Genomic DNA, 17279 nt, shown 5'->3' with positions numbered 1-17279 from the left:
TATCTATATAGGTGCATTACATTGGACTACGAGGATTACAAGTTAGAAGTACACATTGAGTTTGCATTTGCGCGTTTCTTTCGTAATCATACAAGATGAAGCTCGATATCGAGTTTCGGTTCAGCTCCCAATTTCCACCTGCAACACATTGGAGAAAAGAGAGAGAAAGAAAAAAAAAAGTCGGTCTGATACACAGACGTGAACGGACCATTTGGGAAATAAATTGTGCACTGGGGCATTGAAGAAATTTCAATCCAGCAAATGGGAAAAGATTGGCGAATATTGAGCAAAGAGGTTCAAAGGAAACAGAACCATGCCAAATCCAGGGTCTCAAAGGTATGTACAGACGTTGTCAGTGGGTTTCGTACCCACTGACTAAGCGCGGTGTGATTGAGAAAGAAAACAACATCAGAAAAGCACAGGGGAAATCGACGCTTGGAACGCAAATCAATGAAAAGGCCACCTTTGATTGGAAAAGAATGGCAAGGTTCAACGGAGTATCTACTCCTCCTCGCTCTCTTCCTCGGAGGAGTCCGAATCATCGTCGCTGCTCTCATTGTGTTCAACCGAGGGCATGGGCTCAGGGGAGAGACCACCGCCACCCTGGAAGCGGGAGAGGTTGTTCTGGAGCATGTTGATCTGGGCCTCTTGCTCAAACTTGCTCATTGGCTTGTTCTTCTTAGGCTTAGGCTGTGCCACGGTGCTGCTGGCAGGGGTGTACTCCTCTTCGAGGTCATCGCCCAGACCAGGCACGTTCTTCTTGACGAAGCTCAGCAACATGATTAGGACATTGTTAGGAAGCTCATCAATGTCAAGCTCAATCTCGGCATCATTGGTACCCTAGCAGTGAATTAATTACTGACGAAAATTTGCGAATGTGCATAAAAGGCTTACCTTGAGTTGAGGAACATTGTTCTGGATGAGCTGCAGGGCATCCTGCATCTTCTTGTCTGGCAGGCTACCAATGCCCTGAGAAATGAGCTGTTTTTCGGCATAGGTGACAGGACGGGTGCGTTCGGGCTTGGCGATCTTGCTCTTCTTGTCCCGCTTCGCGGAGATACTCTTCCGAGGATCTTTCTTGGAGGACTTCGACTTTCCAGCTTTCTTGGATGATGGGGGTGTCTTCTTCTTCTTATTAGTGATGGCCTCAACCTGACGGGACATCTCAGCGATCTGCTTCTGGAGCAAAGTGAGCTTCTCATCGTCTTCCTCACTCTCCTCTGCATCCTCGTCGCTATCTTCGTCGGAGTAATCGCTATTCTGCTCTTGATGTGGTTCATGGGCATCGAGGTAATCCGCCTTCAGGGCCCACTTCTCGTTGAAGATCTCTTCGGCTCGCTGGCCACAGACATAAGTTGGGTCACCGTTGATATTGAATCGGTAGCAGTTCTTAAAGATGAGGCGAACATCGGCTTCGAACTCCTTAGCATTCTCATATTGGCCAGTTTTCAACTTGGACTGAACAGTGGACAGATCCATTGGCTTCTTGACCACGCTGTGGTAGGTCGGGATATTCAAGGCAACTGGATCGACGGGGTAGTAAAATGGCATGACCCAGTTGTAGTTCTTCTGCTTGAACAACTCATCCACAACTTCCTGGCAGAAACGGAGCTCCCATTGGAACTTCTTCTTCTTAGGCTTAGTTGAGTATGGCAGATCACGCTTCGGGGGGTGGATTGAACGCTTCGGGCGACCATCAGGATTGGAAGAATCGCGACGGATGACAGGAAGTCCCTCAGGTCCTAGCGCAAAGGTCTGAGCTTGAGGAGAAGCCGCCTTGGTGCTTCCCAGCGAGGTCCGAGGCTCCCGACGAGCAGCGGAGGTTTTCTCTGTCGCCTTCTTGGGCTTTTTGTCTTCGACTTCATCGGGGCCAGGGCAACTTTGCATAAGTTTCTGAAAGCTTGCCTTCAGCTTGATACCCTCTTGAGTGACCAAGTGCTCAGGGCCGTTGAAGACGGTTGTGTTTTGGACCATCAAAGCGAAGTCTTCCACAACATCCTGGGGGGAGTGGTATTGGTTGGTCTTCAACTTCCTGTCGATAGTTTGCAAGTCCATGGGGTTGGTAACAATGGTATGATACTGCGGGATGTTCAATTTGATGGGATCCACAGGTTCCCGGTAGAAGCGCGAGTCGTGCAGGCGCTTGAGGTGGGTGAGAGTCTTGAGAAGAAATCTGTGCTGCATCTTGGTGAGAGCATGCTGGCCGGTGTAAGTAGGACCTTGAGACCCGATGGGGGTTCGGACTTGAGTTGGAGTGTGAACATCACGAGCCACCGATCCATTGTCTTCGCTGTCAACCTTGGTGCGCTTGGCGGCGGGCTCCTCGTGAAGGTCCGCATCGCGTTGCCTGGAGATTTTGGAGGGAGACATAGGGGGTTCTGGCGCATCCATCATCTCCTGGTCAGTGGGTGGAGCTGGGAAAGATGGATGAGTGAGGTCGGGGGTAGGATGGTGAGGAAGTTCGGTCTTCACTGCAGTTGAGGCTTTCTCTGAGGTATGGACAGCCATTTTGTCACTCGCGCGTTCAGCTGCACTAGTAGTTGGCGCAGAAATTGCAGGCTGGGTGGCGGGAGAAACAGGCTTCTCGGCACCAGTGTTCGTCGCGGCAGGAGGAGCTGCCGAAGGAGATTCCTGAGGCTGCACTGGGTCCTTGCTGTCGCTCTGCTGGGTCTCTGCGGAAACCGCAGATTCGGCAGCAAGTGGTTTGTCTTGGGTCACTGGCGGGGTCTGTTCGGCGGGTGCAGGGGCGGGAGATTTAGGAGGGGATGTCGCGGTGCTTGCGCCGTTGGTAATCGATGGCGCGGGGTCGTGTCCATTCAGTGGGGGATGGTTGGCCTCGATATTGGCGGGGCTACCACTTTTGAGAGCTACTGCATCTTGCACACTGGATACATGTCAGATCTGGGTGGATAATGGCAACGCGCTTCCAAAGCCCATTCAGAACAGCTTACCTGGTAGGCGCGACATCCGGCGCAGATAGACCAGTCGGTGATGGCGGGAGCTGTAGCTTGTCCTCCTTTGGAACAGGAGGGGCCTCGGGAGGCGGAGTAGCCATTGAGGTCGCGAGGGCTGAAGAATACGAGGAAGACAGGTGTGATGGTGGGAGGTTGGACGAGGTGAGAGTCGCGTTGTTTGGAAAACGAGTGACCAACCGAATGCGCTCTCACACTTTGACCTCGAGCGCGTCACAAGATGATAAGATGATCAAATGTGTCGAGCTGGAATCACCGTGATTGGATATGGAGCTAAGAGGCGGGAAGTAGAAAGAGTGGAGAATGCGATCAGAGAGGAATTTATACTGCCAAGAAGGCGGTATGTATGAGATCACGTGACTCGAAAGTAAAGTGTTGCCTGAGGCCGATGAAAATAATTATGGGGTAATAAAATAATAGAGAGGTTTTTTGGTAAAAAAAAAAAAAAAAAAAAAAATAGGGGTGACGCGAAGACGCGTTTGTTATGTTTGAGGAAAAAGGGGGGGGGGCGGTCAGAGGAGAATAAAAATAGGAGAACCAGGAAGCAGAAAAATGCTCGGGGGAAGAATCCTTAAGTACAAACGGCCGCCTTGCTCTTGTCGTGCCAGTTCCACCAGCCACACTAGTCCGGATTCTCCTACCTTTCCCCCTTGTTGATTGGTTCTGTTCTCCCCCCCTGATTGGACCGGGTTTTCTTCTTTTCTTTTCTTTCCCTTACTATACCCAGATTTGTGCTTGGTTGTTCGGTGTCAGTATTTCAAAAGAACCTAGCGTTCTACAGTTGGGAAGTTTGGGCTTCCCTGGTGTTTCTTTTTTCTTTTTGCAGTTCAGCGTTTTGATGCCCCAAGTCCATGGATCATGGATGACTCATAACCCTAGGGTTCTGGCCAATTCCGGTGATCAATCGAGTCCGACGTCATCACTCCACGTGACCTGAGTACACCTATCCAGTATTCACTGTTCTGTATTCACAGCAGTCAATATCTAGGATGTAGTGTACAGGGTTCAGCTGCTGTACACTATATCAATATACTTCGGGGGATATAGGGCATTCCAATCGGCTCTTTACCTTTTGGACTGCCACTAAGATATGCTGCACCTGGACCCTTACACATTAGGCAGAGGCACCCCTATCACATGATTCGCGCGTTTCGACCTTGATATCTTTGGCGTCGAATAGTCGCCCAATGATGTTTCACCCTGCTATAAGGGTGGTTTCTTAGTGCCTGATGACTTTTAAATGGCTCAGGCTTGTTTGAAGTCTGCCCAGTCGTCCCACGTATCTGACTTCCTATTAATTGCAACCAGGCTCCATTCTCGGTTGCACTCCTATTGCTCTGTCAAATCATTTTCTGATGTGATTCCTTACACATTCTAGGCTTATGTTGAGTGTACGAAATATGTTGTGCAACCTGAGAGCAACAGTGGTTCATGATCAAGTGATTATCCTAGCAAGTAAGGTCGACTATTGGCAAGGTATTCATTAAGCAATTTAGAATGCATAAAATGCTTCATGGTGGAAAGTTTCACGGTTGCTGGATAACTTAGATGTCCTAGTGGAGATATACGAGCCAATCCACGGATATAGAGATCATCAATATTGCTCTGAAATCTCTCCTCATCCACGTACATTCCAGCGAAAGCTAACTTACACTGCTACTGGTACCATACTGTGTACTATACTCCACTGGGGAACATCAGTTGACGGTGATCCCAACTCATGTAAGGGTCTGTCGACGATAATGTCTAGAGCATTGCACAGGGATAGAATATATTCAACCAAAATAGATTCGACAGGTGTGAGACACAACCTCCTCACCGATAACGGTCAATAAACATCAAACCCTATCTTGTCTATCTTGTCCCAACTAACTCCACGCCCGTTTGCTTCTTGTTCCTGCGAGTGGGTTGGCTCACACAGCCCCGAAAGACACGGCATTGGTGGTGAACAGACAGACTCTTTGTCACAACTGCGTTCCATCACCAACAAATATCCCACCACAATTATAGCAGCACAAAACCATATAACCCGACTTTGCTACTTTTCCGAGTTGAGCCTCGAGTTCTGACTAAGGAGTATATGTCGATGCTGCCTAGGCCATGTTAGGACTAGCGTCTCCAGTCTCCACCCGAACATTTTTTTTTCCTTGTCGGCATCAACTGCGCAACCAACCTCAACCCCAACTGTTTTCTTTAGGGGAGAAAAAGACGGTCATCTTGGGAATATACTGTCTCTCTTTGGACTAGGTTCATTGAATAAATCTAACCAAGCCTCATCCCCGAGGTAAAAAAAGACTATCGCCAAGATGGGAAAGAAAACGTCTCGCCCGTCGAGCAAGGTCGCCTCGGCCGCCGCATCGCCAGCAGGCGGTCTGATGCAAGCTGGAAGCAAGTCTTCGATCTTGCGAGCTGCTTTCTCTCCATCGGAGTATCAATTGGCCCTGTTTGCGTCCGTCATTCAAGGTCTCGATGCGCAGCACATCCGAATTCACGACACAAACACCGGACGTCTCCAATGTGAGCATGCTTTAGGGCCGAAGGAAACAATCACCTCTCTGGATTGGGGATACTACGGTGGCTCTGGCAAGGGTCGTGATCAGTCGAAGAAGAAGCGGAAGCGTGGCTCCGACGTCAACGGAGCTATCGATGGCCTGGACCAGGGTGATATCGTGGTCGCATTCGGTACAAGCACCTCGGACATTCGCATGTACTCGCCCGCTGAGGACAAGATTGTCGGGACTCTGACCGGCGCGCACGAGAAGGGAATCAAGGATTTCAAGTTCACAGCCGACCGACCTGGCCAAGAGGCATGGAGTATCGGCGGTGACAACAAGCTCGTCCAGTGGGACCTGCGCACTGGACAAAGCATCAAGTACGATCGCATCCTCCGTGAACTATTTGGAACTCTGAACTAATAATGTGCTAGGGCGATTCACCTCCCCGCATCCTCTGTCTTCTCTGCTCTCTCCCGCCCTGTTCCCTCGAACCTCCCTCTTATCTGCGCATCCCAGGCTCCATACTTAATAGATGCCGAAAACGCCGACGAGCCCCCGGTCCAGTTCCCCGCCATGCGCAACCCTATCCACAGCATTGTCTCGTCCTCTACAGAGTCTGCCGGTGAAGGTTCTTTCCTCGCCTCCGACGGTGACCGCTTCATCAACGTCTTTGACGCCACCACTCAAAAGCTTGTTCGGAACCTTGTCGCCGAGCAGGAAGTTTCATCCATTTCTCTGCACACAGCCGGCAATGCCACCCCGGAGAAGCAAATTCTTGCTGCCATCACCGAGGATGGCACTATTGAATTTTTCTCAAAGCCTTTCGCCCAACCCCAGAATGCGCCCGCCGCCAGCGCCAAGGCTAGCCGCAAGCAGATGACCCAAAAGGCAAATGCTGCTCTGAAGATCACCCACAACGCATCTTCAAGCGCCTGTGTACCAGTTGTTTCCATCTCGTTCCAGGGTCCTGTCGTTGTTGTTGCATACGCAGAGGGTGGTGTTGTTCCCGTTTTTGAGCGCGTCAAGTTCATCGATGAGAACACCGAGGAGATCGCCTTCAACGGAACCAAGACTGTGGTGAAGACCAAGTCCAGCCCAGCGCTTTCCTCTGTCAGCACAAATGGTGCCAAGAACTCTGGCGAGAGCCGTGTTGATGAAACCCGCATGGTCGTGGAACAAGGCAACCTGGTCGATAACGACGTGGAGATGGAGGACACCCAGCAAGATGCCGACTCCGAGTCTGGCAGCGAGGAGGACTCTGACGATGAGGACAAGAAAAAGTCCAAGGATTCTACTGAGAAGAAGACAAAGCCCGCCAAGCAGTCTGCGGCAGCTGAGGATGTTGAGATGCAGAACGCATCCGAATCCGAGGAAGAGGAAGAAGAGGAAGGCGCCGAGCCATCATTTGGAGAACTTCTTCGCGCTAACTCCGGCCAAGAAGTCGACGTCGAGGCTGAGCTTGAAGATGATGTCCTGATGGGCTCACTGGTTCCTGGCAAGCCCAAGGCTGCCGTGCAACAGATTCCCACTGGTGTTTCGCTCGCAACCGTTCTCACTCAGTCGCTCAAGACCAACGATGCTGGTATGCTCGAGTCTTGCTTCCACACCAGTGACACCACTATCATCCGCACTACCATCCAGCGTCTCGACTCCTCTCTCGCCGCAAATCTGCTCCAGAAGCTCGCTGAGCGCCTCGCCTCTCGGCCCGGTCGCTACGGTCACCTTCTCGTGTGGGTGCAGTGGACCTGCGTCGCCCACGGCGGTGCCCTAGCCGGTCACCCCGATCTGCTGAAGCGCATGGCCACTCTTTATAAGGTTATGGACCAGCGCTCCTCGAGCCTGCCCTCCCTGCTTCTCCTCAAGGGTAAGCTTGACATGCTCGATGCCCAATTGGGCCTGCGTCAGGCGATCCGTGGCGGAGATGAGGGTATGGATAGCGAGGATGAGGACAACGTCATCTATGTCGAGGGCCAGGATGACCTCGAGGACAGCGAGACCGAAGCCAAGACCCCCGCACAAAGTCAATACGCGACCAGGTATACGATGAGGACGAGTCCATTATGAACGGCATGGATGACTCCGAGGATGAGGAGGATGGCAGTGATGACGAGGACGACGATGAAGAGCCTATTTTGGACATTGAGGCCGCCGAGTCCGTCGGCTCCTCCGATGCCGAAGAGTCTCTCGAGGAGAACGAGGACGATGATGATGACGAGATCGACAGCGATGGCTCAATGGTTGACTTCATCGCCGATACGGAAGACGATGAGTCTGACGACGGCGCACAAGTCGCCCCGCCGCCCAAGAAGAGCAAGACATCCGGCAAGAAGAGCAAGGGTGGCAAGAAATAAGCGTGTCTTCACTGTACGAATTTAGAGATGGAAGGGTAACGGTCTTCAAAAGAACATATTCAATTTTTTTATCGATGCATCCGACCTCGTGTGGTCTGCATTTCTATTTCCTTTCTTGTTTTATCTACTATCCACTGTTTTTTTTTGATATCTATGCGTCTCCTGAGCGCCTCTGCGTCTCTATCCACAACGTCTATTCAATCTATCGTCTTGAATATCATCCTGTGACCTTAGTCCAGTAACTCATCTCCCTGACAAGCTCCTCCATGCAACACTCGATGACTAGGAACTCCATCCTCCGCAAGAGGAACCTGTACCGCAACCGTCCGCTCCTTGGATGGATACTTTGTATAGTGACCCAAGGCACTGACATCAGCCGTATCAAGCGCGAGAATAGCACCATTCTTGCCGCCCTCAATCCAAGCCTCCGCAGTCGAGTTGGGCAGAGTGATATGGGCCAAGCCCGACAGGAAAACAACCCACCTACCAACAGGGATTAGCGACATTCTTCGTCCATTCTACTGTACTCTGAACCCAACCACGCATGTAGGCATATCCAGTCCAATACCGAGAGAGAAGAAAGAAAGAACAAAACTCACTGCAAAGCAGGCGCATTATGTCTGCCACCATCAAACTCCGCCGGAATGGCGGTAAAAGAAGCATTACCGTTCGCAACACCCATATCCAGAACGGACGAGCCCGTCGTGCCCGCCTGGGCCGAGGTCTCAAACCCAGGCTGCAGAGCCCAGCATTCTAGCGTGGAGCGGTTGTGGCGCGCGCCGATGACGGTTACGTTCAGGGTGGAGCCCAGGGTTGGGTCGGCTTGGCTTGCAGTTGATAGGGCTGGGAGGAGGGCGAGGAGGGTGAGGGGGGAGGGTTGAGAGGTGCATTGTTGGGAAAATAACGGAGAGAATCAAGGGTAGAATTGAGGTTGAGGAGGGATTAGGGGTTGGATCGGAGAGTGGGAATTGAGTGGGAATTCAGTGGAATAGTTCGGAGCTCGATAGGTGGAGTGCGATCTGCGATCTTTGCGAGGACGCTAATGTAGGGGAGAGATATTTGGAATGTGGTGTGGATGAGCTGGGCTGATATGTTTACTGCTGTACATTTCTTCGTTCGATTAGAGATGCACCGATCTATCATGGAACAATCGGATACTCCATAGTATCTAGTCAACAGAAATGGACTCCGGCAACGCTGAGAGCGATCCAACCCATATGGGTGAAAGAACAAAGAAATTCATTTCACTAACGTATAAACGGCTATCTCATAGAACCTATTCTATGCCGCAAACCCAGTAATTATAAAGACTACTAATGATAGCGTTGCCCAACAAGAGAAATAGAAGGACTAGCGAATGACTTCCCCACCAGACTTCTCAATACCCTCCATACCCTCAAGGATATCACTGCCCCCAAAAGGGCCACAAGCAGAGCCAGTGCGGATCTTGCTTCCGGTCCAGACCTCGTGAAACTTGACGGTTTGATCACTAGAGGCCACAATGATACATCCCTCTTCCATGGTTCGCGTGCACCAGATTCCACCCTCTTTCTCCTTCGGGCTCACTACCCGGGGCTCAAATCTGCGTCGGCGACCTCGACTTCGGGTCGGAGATCGTGACCGACTCAATGAAGGCGACCGCGAGGAAGAACAGCTGTTTTGTCTGCCATAGGGGAAATCCAGTGGAGAATGAAGTCTTCCTGGGTATTGCACTGCCCACAGAGCTCGTCCACAATCGATGTTGGGAGGTGGATCAGGTCCATTCCAACTGGCTCCATAAGGGCCCCATGGAATGACAGCTACCTGTGCGCAACTGGGCCAGGCAAAGACAGCGATTCGGAACGGGTGATCGGGTTGGGAGTAGCCAAACGTAGCAGCGATCTCACGTCGGGTTTGACTCCAGATCAAACTGGTAACTTGGGCAAATACATTGATGGTCGCTAGACACGCTCCGCTACGGGTGTGATAGAAGTGGATGGCGCGATCATTTGTACCTCCTCCGGTGGCGAGAAGAGATGGCTGCCATGGTGCAAATGCAATTGCTTTGACGGCCGCGGAATGCATTAGTCGATGCTTTTGGCGATTGAAAGGGACCAAAATGGTTCGTCCATTTCCAGATATCAGTGTTCCGGCGTTGCTCAAGAGTGGAGGTTTGGCCGGAGGCTTGATAGGGGGAGGTTGGACCCATGATGGGAGAAAGTGATCGAGAGCAGTTCGTCTATGGAACAGTCGTCTCGTTGCTGTACCCAGGGCAAGATAAGGGAAGGCACCCAGGCTGAACTGAGTCGGCGAATCAGGCGGTGTCGTGGGTAAGTCTGTGTCCAAAGGCTGTACTGGGACAATCTCGCTCATTTCAAACAAGAGACAGGCATTGTCATTGCCGCCAGTGGCGAGGTATTTATCATCTGGTGACCAGGCAAGTCCACAGATCTGCTGCGTATGAGCACAGATTTTGGCAAGCAAAGTCATGGATCCATTCCAGTTCCATTCTTCTCGATCCTTGGTGTCAGGCCACTCTACCGAGTAGTACCAAACATTACCAAAGTCATCACCAGCGGCTAGCCCTTCGGTTTCAACTTTCCTCTGGGTGGATCGCTCTGAGTTTCTTCGAAATGTCCTTTGCTTGAATGCCACACATGAAATGCTATTAGGGTGGCTGATCTCGAATCGAACATCCGCCTCAAAAGTGCTCCACAACGAAATTTGGCCAGATCGACGAGCTACCGCAAGGATGCTTCTTCCACCAATATCGGACGAAAAAGACAAAGAGGTTACATAGTTTGAGCGGTGCAGGGGTCGGAAGGGCGGATTATCCATCTCTCGGCCCTCGGACCAAAGAAAGACCCGATGTCCAAGGCCTACTGCCAGGATGCCGGAAGTGAAAGAGTATGCCAGTGTGCTGCAATAGAAGTCATCTCGAAGAAACGGAGCATCCAGTATGCGGAAGGGCTTTGGTGGAACAAGCTCTTTTTTGTCAAGGACTGTAGGCCCTGTGATCAGTTGCATAGTCAGTTTTGTCTGTCATTAGTATTTTCTTTAACCTGTGAGTCTCGCTTATCCTATTCCCAGGTATGGGGTCTCGTGTTATAAATGTTCCTATTAAGCAGTAATATATGCCACAGTGAAGGGAGTTTGGGGATAGAACCTGTAAGTGCAGCACTTACAATGTTGCCTTTCCACTTTCTTCCATGCACTGTCCTTCCAAACAAACGGAGAGAGCCGTTCGTAATGTGGAGATGCTGGACTTGGTTGAGCCTCGAGACAAGGTAGGAAAGTGCGAAGCAATCTGGTGGCTGGGTCAATATCCAATGCAAGCGCAAGCCTTGACTCATGCTTTTCCTCTTCCTCACACATCGGCCTTTTAGGTAGAAATCTGGCCACATAGTTTGGTGCAGTTGGTCTATGGCCCGTAGTGATTGATGTATCGCCAGGAGCAGTGGAAAGAGGGCCCCCAAGAACTGCAGATGCTCCACCGACATTCCAAACTGCACCGTTACTGACTTGTCTCAAGGTCTCATCTGGGATGTTACCTCTTGGAAATGCAAATTCATTCACAAGATGGGGCCGTTGATGTGGAGCTTGCTGCAATTGAGTTGGTTGCTGCGGTCCAGGAACAGTTGAAAGTCTGCGTGTACTTGATGACAAAAACGGATCACTTCCAGGTGGGCACCTTCGTAGATATTTCTCTCGAGGCGAAAGACGAAGCGGATATTTGGCCACGTGAAATGCTTCTGAACTAGAACAGACATAGTCACGTTTTGGGATGAATCTATCTGGCGAGATTGAGCCTCCAAAGGGACTTCGTACTGCCGCTGTACTTGAAGCACATCTGACTCTGCCACGTCCTCTCTCGGAATACAATACTCGGTTTTCCTTGAAGCGAGGAGTAGGTATGACAATGGCTGGGGCTTCTTTCTTGGTCAACAATGAGGATGTATTTGTTTCAAAGAATGGCAAATTTAGCGTGGCAAATTCGGTTAGCCTGATCGACCCGCTGTCTCTCGAGGATCCAGATCGAGAACGTGAAGTCAATGGATTAGTGTGAGTGCCTGGAGAGGCTTCCCGGAAGGATCGACATGACGAATCCACCATAATTTGGATAGATATTGATGGACTGGACTAGTACAGATCTCAAGCTAGGAAAGGAGTGTAAGAGAAGACCTCTCCCAAGGCACAATAAAAAGAAGACTGGCGATGAAGGAGTTGAAGTACAAAAGTAGAAAGAGACCACCCGGTCACGTGGACAAGCCGTGAGATTATATAAGCTTGGATTAGTTTCGCCTCAGGCAGCACATGATTCGCTCTGCGGCATAGATGGGACGAACCTCGCAACTCCATACCTTTGCCCATTTCCTGTTACCAAACTTGAACTGTGTTTAAAATGCCTAGTGTGCGTTGAAAGACCCAAAATAAATGTATTGGAAAAGGGCTGATGATCCTAGCATGGTGTCCCGCGGTACAAACCCGTTGAGAAATCACCCGAAGCACGACAACAAGAGCAGGAGAAGATAGCAAAGTACCAAGATCTTGAGCGCTTGGTCTCCAAAAGGGTATCTGTTCATTGAAATTCTGAAAGGCAAGCGAGACTGACAAGATCAGGTAGCGGAGCAAGAATACACAATCGACACATTGCAGAAGATCTCTGAGCTACTGTCCAGCAATCCAGAATATTATACAGCCTGGAACTATCGCCGAAAGGTTCTGCAGAACCAATTTTCCCAAGCAGGAGAAGCAGAAGAGGCTGCCGATTCAATCACACAGTTGATCAAGAATGATTTACTATTCCTGCTGCCCCTCCTCCGCAGCTTTCCCAAATGCTACTGGATCTGGAACTACCGTCTTTGGCTACTAGACGAGGCAAGCCGTTTACTACCTCTGCCCGAAGCCCGGCAAATCTGGCAGGAAGAGCTCGGCCTTGTGGGCAAGATGTTGACCTTGGACAGTCGAAATTTCCACGGGTGGGGGTATAGACGCTTCGTGGTTGAGACCCTGAAACAGCTTGGCACTGCTGAAGAAGCAAATAGTATGACTCAGAAGGAATTTGAGTATGCGAAGAAGATGATCGGCGCAAATCTTTCCAACTTTTCCGCGTGGCATTACCGAACCAAGCTTATCCAGGGGCTTCTGGATGAGCAAGGCGCCAGCAATGACGATCGGAGAAAGATGCTAGATGATGGTTGGTCGATCGAATACCAGAATGCAGGATGGGGAGGCTAATGAAGTTATAGAGCTATCACTGATCCACCAGGCGTTTATCGATCCTTATGACCAGTCGCTTTGGTTTTACCATCAGAATCTCATGAGTGTCTTTGACCCGGAGATGGCTGAACGCACCATGGCTCCCAACCTGAGTGCCTCCGACCGACTGGAGTATATCAGAAACGAGATTGAAGAGCTTCAGGAGATGTTGGATGGGGCTGAAGACTGCAAATACATCTACCAGGCCTTGATCGACTGCACACTTCTTGCCTCCAAGGTGGAGGGTATCCTATCACAACCAAACAGGGATCAAATTCTGAGCTGGCTCTCCGAAGTGAAGACGTTGGACCCATTGCGACGCGAACGATGGCTTGATTTTGAAAAGGGCCTACAAGCGTCCTAAGTCTGTTCATAGTGCCATGAAGTCCTAGGGGGTATGAAGGAGCTATAGAGGTGTATTGAGGATGCTCCCTTGACCCCTTTTATTAGATTGAGCCACCTATGCATACAAGAATTTTCTCAGCATTACTAGATAAGACATAACATCGTGTAATTCGATTGAGCGCCAATCCCCCAAATAATCCAAGTGAATGTGGTAAATGTATGCAGGCGCATTCCAACGTCCGATCGACAGCTCCGCATTTCTCGGGCGCCAATCAGCATTTGTGTACTTGGCCTCGAATTCATTTGAAACTGACAACTCGAATTCCCTCCACTTTCTCCTCATTCCTTTTACACACACCTCTGATCTACAGTAGCGAGTTGGGCTTCAGTTTCAATCCTATGGGTTACATCTTCTGATTGTGAGGCCACCTTCTCGAAAGAGAGAAGAGAGAGCGAGCGAGCTACATCCGAGATGTCTGCCAACCACCACAGTCCAACTGAATACGAAGGGGTGAGAGAACCATGACGACGAGCATCCTCAGTTACCTTGGCATGAGCTTAACTCCCATTCTTATAGGAGTCGTTCGACAACGCCCTCGAAACCGCCCAAATCCAGGAGAACCTGAGTGTCGACATCCCCAAGTCCACCTCCACGCGATCCTTGACCGACAGTCCACCAATCGGTACAATAACGTCTCCGGAGACGGCGGAGAAACCTCCGCTGCCTTCTGAGCTGAGCGACGAAAAAGAGACCGAGGTGGTCGACCAGAGTGGCGAGGAGGGAAAGAACGAAAAGAAGAAGAATAAGAAGAAGAACAAGAGAAAGGGGAAGAAGACGGACGACGCAACTGATGGCAATGAAACCAACGACGATGCAAACACCGTGACAGATGAGACCAACGATATCGACATGCCGGAGCAAGGATCCGAGGTTACTCAGACAGAGGAGATTGGAGAGGTAAACAAGCAAGAGGAACACGTTGATGTGGCTCCCCAGAAGTCACCTCTTCTCACATCCCACCGACTTTCAACCGCATCGTCGCTAGACGAAATCAACTTGATGAACGGCAAGGACGACGACCTGACAGAGAAGGGGCCAACCTCAGGAGACAATATGGACTCGCCTCCAGTACCTCCAAAGGATGACACCGCCTCGAGCTCTGGCTTGATGGGCTTGTCAGGAAGTCTTCCCTCGCTGCCCTGGGGAGCACCTCCAGTCAACAAGAACCCTCCTCCCGCACCGCCACCACCCCCTACCCGCAAGCCGAGCGGTCCATTCGCATGGTTCTCCCGAAGCTCGAGCGTACCAAAGGATGTCAAATCGCCTCCATCGGCCGCCAGCCGACGAAACACTGCGACCTCAGTATCGACCCTCGCAAGCAACCTAGAAGGCGGCGACGACGTGTCGAGCGTCGGCTCCAAGAAGCCGAGACGGAACAGCTTGAAGGATCAATTCAAGATGCTTCGCTTGCGCGAAGAGAACCATGTGCCTGAAGTTGACGAGACGAGCCTGCGATCAGGCAGTATCAGCCACGCTGGAGCCAGTCCCCCAATCATCCGCGAGGAAGGAGAAGACGGCCTCATCGGCGCCCCAGAAGAGCCTCTATCAGCAACAACACTCCACCCTCGCACTGGGTCTGTGTCGGACGCTTCCACGCCGGTCGATTGGGAGATGTGGCAACAGCTCGTGAACAACGGACCCCAGGCGCTAGCCAGCTCCGAAGAACTAAACGCGGCCATCAAGCGTGGTATTCCGCAAACAATTCGAGGAGTGATTTGGCAGATCCTGGCAGATTGCCAGACAGCCGAATTGGAGGATGTTTACCGAGAGCTGGTGGCACGGGGAACGACACACGATAAGGATGGACGGACATTAACAGGCGCTGAAACCACTTCCTCACGCTCATCCGTTCGCTCGGAGTCTGGGTCTCGGTCGAGCAGTGCTGCTCCTAGTCCATCTCACGAAGCGGACCCTGATAAACTAGCCAAGGACCAGGCTGCCAGCGAGGCCGAGCGAGCGAAGAAAGCCAAGAGTGACGTTGTTGCCTTGCAGAAGCTGGAGAAGGTTATTCGACGGGATCTGGGTGCTCGCACAAGCTATGCCAAATACTTCGTTTCGCAGGGTAGTCAGGAAGGTCTCTTTGGGCTGTGCAAAGCCTACGCATTGTATGATGAAGGTGTTGGCTACGCGCAAGGCATGAACTTCATTGCCATGCCCTTGTTGTTTAACGTGAGTTTCCTTGATCTAGGCTCCGTGGAGATCGTTGGCTGACATGATATACAGATGGACGAGGTTGATGCCTTTGCGATGCTCGTGAAGCTGATGAACAAGTATTCTCTTCGAGATATGTTCATCCAGGATATGCCTGGACTTCACCGTAGCCTGTATCAATTTGAGAGACTCCTGGAAGACTTAGAGCCTGCCCTTTACTGCCACCTCCGGCGCCGTGGAGTACCTCCCCAGCTGTATGCCACGCAATGGTTCTTGACCCTCTTCGCATACCGATTCCCGCTGCAGCTAGTCCTACGCATTTACGATTTGATCTTTGAAGAAGGACTGGAGAGCACAATTCTCAAGTTCGGTATTGCCATCATGAAGCGCAATGTCGAGACTCTTCTCGAGATGAAAGATATGAGTGTGCTCACCACATTCTTGAAAGAGCGTCTCTTCGATGCCTACATTGACAAACAACCATCTACCTCGTCGATCCTGGAATCAGGTTTCTTCGGCAGCTCCGGCGCTGCGGACAAGGAAGTTTACCGCTCGGACATCCTGGTACAAGATGCTTGCGCAATCCCACTCACACCTCAGATGCTTGCCACATACACAGTTGAATGGGAAGAAAAGACACGCACCGAGAAGGAACGTGAACACGAGCTTGAACATCTCCGGCACACAGTCAGCACACAAGGCGCCCGTGTCCGACTCCTCGAGGAGCGCGCCGAAGCATCCGACAAGGAACATGTGCAGCTAGCTTCGGAACTGGTGCATGTCAAGGTTGAGAACGAGGAGCTGCGCGACCTCACGGATGCCTTGAAGCTACAAGTCGGGGAGCTCAAGAACATAGTCGATAAACAGCCTGCGGAGGTCGAGGAGAAGCTGCGGATGGAAATGGAACGTATCATGAAGCGCAACATCGAAGTCCAGAACGAGAACCGCGCTATGGAGGAGTCCATGTCCGAGATGGAGAAGGAGTTGGTAGCGACGAAGATGAAGTGGGCAGAGGTAAGACCCAGATCCTTTTCGCATGAACTGCTCGAGGCAATCGACTAATCAAATCCCCAGATCTCCGAAAACCACGAGACCCTGCGCCAAAAATGGAGCGACCTGCGTCGCGCGCTCGACTGATCCCTTCCTTTCATCTCCCCCTCCTCACCGGATAGTCGCCGGATCTGTATATTTGCAATTGCCGATGCGACGGAAGATCTGCGATCCCGCTCGCTCGCCATTTGACCTCGTCTTACTGTATGGGCCGGATCGTTTTGCTTGCCTTTGCCTGTTACCCATTCCGTACTTTGCTTCTCGTTTTGAGCCAATGTGATGATTTGCGTCCAAACCGCTGTTTTATGAACCATTCCCATTCCCATCTTCCCTGTTCTCTGTTAAGCCCAGCAGGCCATTTTTGACCTGTTTCTATGTGTGTCTGTCTGCTTTAGTGTCTTTGTATGCCTTACCTCAATTCCATTAGGGCTGGGCTGGGTAAGGTGGTGCATACTCGATGTATGCAGTGTACATTAACTGATAGTTTCAAGTTAACTTACCACCTACCTTTTCTCCATGTTTGGTCAGCGTCTGTCTACTGCTGACTTATTGCTACAACACACCTGTCCAACTTGACTTCTCTCAAACCATTCACATCGAGCAAAATAATAGAAAA

General features: G+C 51.0%; 6 protein-coding genes across 6 annotated transcripts; 3 read left to right on the top strand and 3 right to left on the bottom strand.

Moving 5' to 3' along the window:
* Positions 1-501: 501 nt before the first annotated feature.
* N7511_005829 (putative transcription regulator BDF1) lies at positions 502-3055 on the bottom strand (the record flags this gene model as incomplete). The annotated part of the gene is made up of 3 exons (XM_057128206.1): positions 502-840; positions 895-2884; positions 2952-3055. 3 exons carry the CDS (start codon positions 3053-3055, stop codon positions 502-504), a joined length of 2433 nt encoding a protein of 810 aa, XP_056984723.1.
* Positions 3056-5278: 2223 nt separating this feature from the next.
* N7511_005828 (WD40 repeat domain-containing protein) lies at positions 5279-7818 on the top strand (the record flags this gene model as incomplete). Its single annotated transcript, XM_057128205.1, has 3 exons — positions 5279-5844; positions 5899-7480; positions 7504-7818. The coding sequence occupies 3 exons, from the start codon at positions 5279-5281 to the stop codon at positions 7816-7818; spliced, it is 2463 nt and encodes an 820-aa protein (XP_056984722.1).
* A 230-nt stretch (positions 7819-8048) lies between these two features.
* N7511_005827 (uncharacterized protein) lies at positions 8049-8926 on the bottom strand (the record flags this gene model as incomplete). The annotated part of the gene is made up of 3 exons (XM_057128204.1): positions 8049-8301; positions 8418-8661; positions 8917-8926. 3 exons carry the CDS (start codon positions 8924-8926, stop codon positions 8049-8051), a joined length of 507 nt encoding a protein of 168 aa, XP_056984721.1.
* A 242-nt stretch (positions 8927-9168) lies between these two features.
* Positions 9169-11172, bottom strand: N7511_005826 (WD40 repeat domain-containing protein; the record flags this gene model as incomplete). The annotated part of the gene is made up of 2 exons (XM_057128203.1): positions 9169-10808; positions 10983-11172. The coding sequence occupies 2 exons, from the start codon at positions 11170-11172 to the stop codon at positions 9169-9171; spliced, it is 1830 nt and encodes a 609-aa protein (XP_056984720.1).
* A 1027-nt stretch (positions 11173-12199) lies between these two features.
* N7511_005825 (Rab geranylgeranyltransferase BET4) lies at positions 12200-13420 on the top strand (the record flags this gene model as incomplete). Its single annotated transcript, XM_057128202.1, has 4 exons — positions 12200-12208; positions 12261-12368; positions 12418-12994; positions 13047-13420. The coding sequence occupies 4 exons, from the start codon at positions 12200-12202 to the stop codon at positions 13418-13420; spliced, it is 1068 nt and encodes a 355-aa protein (XP_056984719.1).
* A 453-nt stretch (positions 13421-13873) lies between these two features.
* Positions 13874-16750, top strand: N7511_005824 (putative GTPase activating protein (Gyp5); the record flags this gene model as incomplete). Its single annotated transcript, XM_057128201.1, has 4 exons — positions 13874-13912; positions 13979-15631; positions 15686-16627; positions 16688-16750. 4 exons carry the CDS (start codon positions 13874-13876, stop codon positions 16748-16750), a joined length of 2697 nt encoding a protein of 898 aa, XP_056984718.1.
* Between the last annotated feature and the right edge of the window lie 529 nt (positions 16751-17279).

Source organism: Penicillium nucicola (assembly GCF_028828085.1).
Source record: "Penicillium nucicola strain IBT 29836 chromosome Unknown utg000005l, whole genome shotgun sequence".
NCBI lineage: Eukaryota > Fungi > Ascomycota > Eurotiomycetes > Eurotiales > Aspergillaceae > Penicillium > Penicillium nucicola.
This window is presented reverse-complemented; position numbering and strand designations above follow the sequence as displayed.